The 6,845-nt window shown below is 35.8% G+C and overlaps 1 protein-coding gene across 1 annotated transcript; it reads right to left on the bottom strand.

The window, feature by feature from the left end:
- Positions 1 to 2,799: 2,799 nt before the first annotated feature.
- On the bottom strand, positions 2,800 to 5,165 carry LOC111699608 (shematrin-like protein 1). The gene is made up of 4 exons (XM_023470319.1): positions 5,057 to 5,165; positions 4,041 to 4,120; positions 3,781 to 3,904; positions 2,800 to 3,724 (listed from the first exon to the last, which is right to left on the bottom strand). The coding sequence occupies exons 1-4, from the start codon at positions 5,136 to 5,138 to the stop codon at positions 2,838 to 2,840; spliced, it is 1,173 nt and encodes a 390-aa protein (XP_023326087.1). The 5' UTR covers positions 5,139 to 5,165; the 3' UTR covers positions 2,800 to 2,837.
- Positions 5,166 to 6,845: the final 1,680 nt, after the last annotated feature.

Below are 6,845 nucleotides of genomic sequence, written 5' to 3'. Positions count from 1 at the left end.
GGGCCGGGCGCTGCGGCCACAAGTCCATATAGCAGCTGTAAAACCACGTGCTAGTAGGTCGGATGTGTAGTATAGCGAATTTAGCGTAGGTCAGAAGTGGAGTATAGCGGATTTGCGTAGGTCGAAAAATACACCTCCATTTCCAAAATGTGGCTTGAATTTTGAGTGATTTCAAAATTACAGAAGATATAAGAATGTTGTTCAAAATTTAAGAGTGTAGGTTCAGGGTCGTACGAATTTGTGTAGGGTGGGGTGGGGCACTTTTTAAAAATATTGATACCTTTTTATATCTATGTATATTCGATCATATACACACTTCCATAAAACAAGTGTTAATAAAATTATTTATCAAATTTTCTTAACCCTATTCCCGCTGGGGGGGGGTCAATTTGACCCCCCCCCTGTAGTTTTTTCTACATAACTCAAAAAGCATTGGTCTGAGGCTGTTGAAATTTTCTGACTTTTCTTACATTCCCAAAGCCCTCCCTTTAGGCCTAAAACCGGGCTTTAATACTAACTGCCTGAGTCCTCAGGCACACTGCCTGAATGACTGCTTTTGCCTGTAGCAAACTAAATCTTTGTTTTGACCCACTTTCACTTGTCAGATTTTGATAAAATTTAGCTTTTTGGAAAGCCTATGACATAAGGAAACGGATTGCACAAATTTTGCGAAAAAAAAATTGCAAATTTTTTGCAAAAAACCTGTCAAAGGAAATTTGCACATTTTTAGTTTTTCTTGATTAAAAATCAGGTTATTTAAAATTTTGCAAAAATTTCTGCATATTTGAAATGGCATGGTCAAGGGCTTTTCAAAAATGTATAATTTGTCATTTTTTGGACAAATTTTTTTTTGCAAACATTTTTACTATAAATCTGGATTTTGCGATAAAAAATTCAATTTTCGCAAATTTGCAAATTTTTTTGCAGATTCTAAAAGTAGAGCACAAGAGCTTTCTAATGATGTATCATTTGTCATATTTGGACATAAAACATGGGATTTAGAGGGGGGGGTCAAATTGCCCCCCCCCCCAGCGTATCCTGGTTTTCAAGTACCCCGGAGCCCAAAACTTAAGACAGAGTATCGTAATGAAAACCAGTTTTAAAACCCGGGTTTCGCGAATGGGGTTAGGTAGTTTTGTGAATATCAATATTCTTGTAATGAAATATTATTTTTTCAAGTTGTTTATATTCTCCATTTTTTTCGAATCTCTTAAATCAAAATCTACACAAATGCTAAGACCCCAGAAAAGAAACTCGGTAGTTTCGTTCAACGACACTCTTTTAAATTTCGGGCTCACCGGGGATAGGGTTAATTGGACTCATCAGACACTTCCTCTTAATAATGACTGGGTGAAAAAAGATGGAAACGTTTCTTAAAAAGTATCTATATTTTCATAGGATCGATATATATTGTATAATTATAAATAATGATATCAAATATATGTTTACATTAAAAGCGGGGGAAGGCAGGCGGCCATGAGCCACCACTATTTCCCCTTCCGTGCCACATATGAGCTTTTTTCTCTTCCGGCAGACATGAGCCACCACTATTTCCCCTTCCGTACCACCACATTTGACTTTTCCGGGTAAAACTACTTTTTAAAATGTTATTTTTAAGGCCTTTAAAGTGTGATTTAAAAAAAATCACAACTCAAACCATTTTTTAAATTCTACTTAAGATTGATATTTTGTGTGTTGAATTCTTAAACTGTTTTGCAATGAAATTTTTGACGAATTGAATGAGTATTGCATCTTGAAATATCACAAAATTGGTTTTTGAGTGATTTTAAAATGGCTTAAGTATAATGATTAAGGAATTGAATAATCATTACACTTTGTATTGATTTAAAAAAAAATTTAGTTAAGGGCAAACGTGATTTAAAGAATTTTTTATATGTGTCTAATTTGATAGTTTAAAATCTGAACGAAATTCCTAATTAAAAAACGTCGGTAATATCAAATGTACTAAAAAGGCAGACAACATTTTATAAATACCATGATAAGGGGAATTCTGTGACTATATTGTTTCAAAAACCTAAGAGCTAATCTCCGTTATGAAGAAAAAGTCCAATTTATTTAAAGAAAGTAAGAAGATTACAGTTGCAGAATGCGTGTTAGTATAATGAAAGAAATAAATCCGTTTAGTTTTCTCTCAAGATTCATCTTTTGTACAGGGTTACCCACAAAGGATGAGACTTCAGAGACGACTGTTCGGAAGATAAATAATCTTTTCCTTAAATTCATTATTTCCTGCAACTGTGAACTTGTTTCTTAAATAAGCGATAAAAAAATTATTTAAGGTAAAAGACTTGTTTATTCCTAGAATTATCATATTTAAAGAGTTTCAGGTCTTTTCCGTCTCAACCTTTGTTGGTATCTGCTGCTCTATATATATATCTAGTGCGCAAGAAACCGTTCAACAATTTATACTTGAAAAAAAACATTTAAGGTAAGTTTCAAATCATCATTACATTATTTTTAATTATAAAGATCTTGCATGTTTAGCTGGATTTTTGTAAATCGCAATTTATATACGCCAAATTTACCATTTAACAATGAAATAATTGCCAAAAAACGAAAATGTTGCAGCATGGAAGACCGAATGGTTGTGGCTAATGACTGCCGGAAGACAACAAAGTTGGTGTGGCACGGAAGAGAAAACGGTTGCGGCTTATGGCCGCCTGCCTTACCCTGTTCCACAAATTAAAACCCCATCAGTAGGCTATTGTCTTATCAGAAAATCAATGTATGGATAGATGCAAAAATTCATAACCTTTAAATAAAAAAGTAAATAACCGATACAAGTGTAAAATTTATTGAAATCATAAAACCACAAATTAATAACCATAATTATTATATCCATGCGATGCTTTATCTTGAAGTATGTTTCCAATATTCCAGGCGTCATAGTTCAAATTTTTATTATAAAACACGCCGCCGGTCCAGGGGTAATTGCTGTAATGGCGCTTGCCATAGCCACCATGGCCGGAATAGCCACCGTAACCGGAATAGCCACCGTAACCGGAATAGCCACCATGATCTCCGTAGCCCCCGTAGCTAATTGACCTCTTACTTTTGTGTTTACTATCTGAAGGCTTAGAACCACTAGAAGGTTTAGGAGAAGGTATATACGCACTAGGAATAGGATCATGTTGCCCAGTATAGATAGCGCCGTTTGGTATATAATAATTGTACTTTTGATGCGCAGTGTAACTGTAATCTTCAGGACCGGCATGATATTCACGATCTTGCTCTTCTCCATAACCTGCTGCAGAAGAATATCCTTCTCCGTGCTCTGTTGGAGTAGCATAGCCTGCTCTGTGGTTGCTGTAGCCTTCACCGTGGGGTGGAGGACCATAGGCCAGCTTCCTTGGATATTCATATCCAACATACCTCGGGACATACCTAGATCTGGATCCATAAACTGAACCATACTTGGGGCCAAAACCAGCAGGAGAGCCATAACTAGGAGAGCCATAACCAGCATGAGAGCCATATCCGTTCTTGGAACCATACCCAGCATAAGACCCATATCCAGGCTGTGCTCCGTACCAAGATGATGGTGTTGAGTATCCATATCCTAAACTTCTCTTCTTTCTGTAAGATTTGCCGTTCTTGTTTCCATACAGAGCATAACCATACTGCTTCCATAAACCATTCCCCTTGGATCGAAGAGAATCGTAAGCTCCGTAGAAACCATTGTTTTTCAGGTATCCCATGAATTCTAAAAAACCAAACGTGAGAAAGTAATTTAAAACATCAATAAGTCGAATCTCTTACCGCTATTGTGAGCGTCATAGTAATCAACTCTTGGTCTCTTTACTCCGAGGTCTTGTCCAAACAGAGCCTGACCGGCCACAAAGTTCTCATATCTATTCCAGTAGTCGGAGTCGCCATTGTAGCCCTGTATAGTTATTAAGTAAAAACTACAAAAAAAACGGGATATTACAAATTACCCAATGCATCTGAACACCTAAAGCTATAGATCGTCCATTGCACCAAAACCAACGCATTGAATAAAGTTTTCATTAAGTACTTACATGTCCGTAGTATGAAGGTTGTGATGTATAACCAGAAGAATATTGGTTCCCGTAATCTACACTTCGCTTACGCCTGGTCTCTGAAACCAATGAAAAATTTAAATGATCAGGTCAGCAGGGCGCGAAGCGTCTATATTGTTTTGAAAAATGTCCAATATTCTAGCATTTTCTCTTCTATAGAAACAAAATTTTGCGGATTTTTAGAACTATCAGATAAGAATTAAGCATGAGACATCTAGCGGCCAACATATCGTCCCTTAAAGTACGTGAACTACACGACCACTTTCTATGGAGAGAACAGGCTCTGGGGTCATGTGAGGTCCCACACAAAAATTTGGAATGACTGAAATCTTGAATACAAACGGACAAACAAAGTATAGAATATATATGTTGAAATAGATTGATCCACGTATGAATGTAAAATATAACAGCAATTTGAATGTCGAATGTTAAAAGAAACGAGATAAATCCCATTTAAAGGCGAGATATTTTACTCGCAGGTTGATCTAAAATATAAACCCTGTCTTTACCTATGTTAAATAAAGCTTAGAAGTCTCTAAATGAAGTAAGATTTTTAAAACAATTAAGGTTGAAAATCAAACAAAAAAATTTAAATCATTATATTTAGAACTGCACATAAATGAAATTGAAGAATGTGAAAAAACGCAAACTACCCCCCCCCCCTGAAACACAACAGTCAACTAGTTTTAAAGTATCCTTCCTTGCAAAAATTGAAGGCATAAGATTCACAACAGTACCCTTCATACTGATTAGGGTATATATTTCCATTTTCCCACTTAAAAATCTAATATGTTTTCCTGCAGTAGCACATTAACAAAAAGACCGCATTTAAAATTTTACAAAATGGAAGAAGTTACAAATAAATTAAACAATTCACACTTAATCAGACAAAGATTTTATAGGTATCGTTGTGAATTGGACATTGCTATCTTTTATTGGAGGGTTACTGGGGCTAATTAATTAAATATCTGTTTTAGGTAAAAAGCAAAACCTACCATGAGTAGCAGCAGAATACACTAAAGCAGGAATACTTAGGAGTAAACACAATCTTAAACCTCTCATCCTCAACCTTTCCATGCTTGCAACTAACTACCCAAACATCAGCTGGCTGTGTTTATTTATACTTGTTTTTAAATGTAGAACCTGATTTCAGGATCTGCAGTACGATTTAAATACAAACAATAACAAATAACAAAGACTGGAAAAACTAGACATAATTTTCGATTAAAATATTTTATAATTTTAGGTTGAATATATTTTTAAACAACAAAACTTCCAATGGGGCCGGGGATGGGTGTGTTGAACAATTAGGTAAAATAAAAGCAAGGACTGCTTGTTTTTAAGAACTTGAAATTTTTAAACTTTGTTGTTAGTAAATTCAAAACCATTATACTTCTAAGTTGCAACATAGAAAAAATATTTGAAACGTCAGTTTTTGTTTTGTTTAAATCTGCAGTCCTTGTTTTCTTAACTCTTTGCTGTACACTACACGAAGTGTACAGTACATTCGGTACATACTTTTAACTCCAAGAGGGGTGAAAAAGCGGGAAATAGTAATCGTATATATTCTAAGGGAGGCAATTAAAATTGATTCTGAGCTGTGAACTAAATAAACCCTGAGCTATTTATCAAGTGGGCCCCTGAGTTGTAAAGCAACTAGAACCCTGAGCTGTATACCAAGTGGAACTCTGAGTCGTAAAGCAAGTAGAACCTTGAACTGTATACCATATGAAACTCTGAGTTGTAAAGCAATTAGAACCCTGAGCTGTATACCAAGTGGAATTCTGAGTTGTAAAGCAAGCAGAACCTTGAGCTGTATACCAAGTGGAACTCTGAGTGGTAAAGCAAGTAGAACCTTGAGCTGTATACCAAGTGGAACTCTGAGTCGTAAAGCAATAGAACCTTGAGCTGTATACCAAGTGGAACTCTGAGTTGTAAAGCAAGTAGAACCCTGAGCTGTATACCAAGTAAAACCCTGAGTTGTATACCAGGTAGAACCCTGAGTTGTATACCCAAGGAGAACCCTGAGCTGTATACCAAGTAGAACATTGAGCTGTATACTACAGGGTGTCCCAATAAACATGGGAATTCAGTGACGAATTCGATATCGTCTTTTTAAATAATTCTTTGATTTAGTATAGTGATACCTACTGAGAAAGTTGTAATCTTATAAGAGTTTCGTCTGCTATGTTCACATTTTGTTTGTTTATGTTTTGACTGCATACGTTGTACTTCGTAAAACAAGAAAATTGCAGTATACAAACAGTGTAAACTTGTCCGTCTTCACTGTTCATCTTGCATAGACATTATAGACACATCTTTACAGTCTTTTACACTTTTCATAAAATAAACTCTAGCAGACATAATGATATTATGGCTTTAGAAATTAGGTATTACAAAGCTAATTCATAACAAAGACGATATCCAATTCGTCACTGAATTCCCATGTTTTTTGGGACACCCTGTAAGTAGAACATTGAGCTGTATACTAAGTAGAACCCTGGGTGGTATAACAAGTAGAACCCTGAGCTTATACCAAATAAACCTTGAGGTGTTTACCAAATAGAACCTTGAGATGTATACCAAGTAGAACCTTTAGCTGTATACCAAGTAGAACCTGAGCTGTATACCAAGTAGAAACTGAGCTGTATACCAAGAAGAACCTTGAGCCAAAAACCAAGTAGAACATTGAGCTGAATACCAAGTAGAACCTAAACCTTAATATCAAGTAGAACCCTGAGCTGTATACCATGTAGAACCCTGAGTTGTATACCAAGTAGAACC

Source organism: Eurytemora carolleeae, unplaced genomic scaffold (assembly GCF_000591075.1).
Source record: "Eurytemora carolleeae unplaced genomic scaffold, Eaff_2.0 scaffold293, whole genome shotgun sequence".
Taxonomy (NCBI): Eukaryota; Metazoa; Arthropoda; class Copepoda; order Calanoida; family Temoridae; genus Eurytemora; species Eurytemora carolleeae.
The sequence above is the reverse complement of the archived record's forward strand: the minus strand, read 5'-3'. Positions and strand labels throughout refer to the sequence as shown.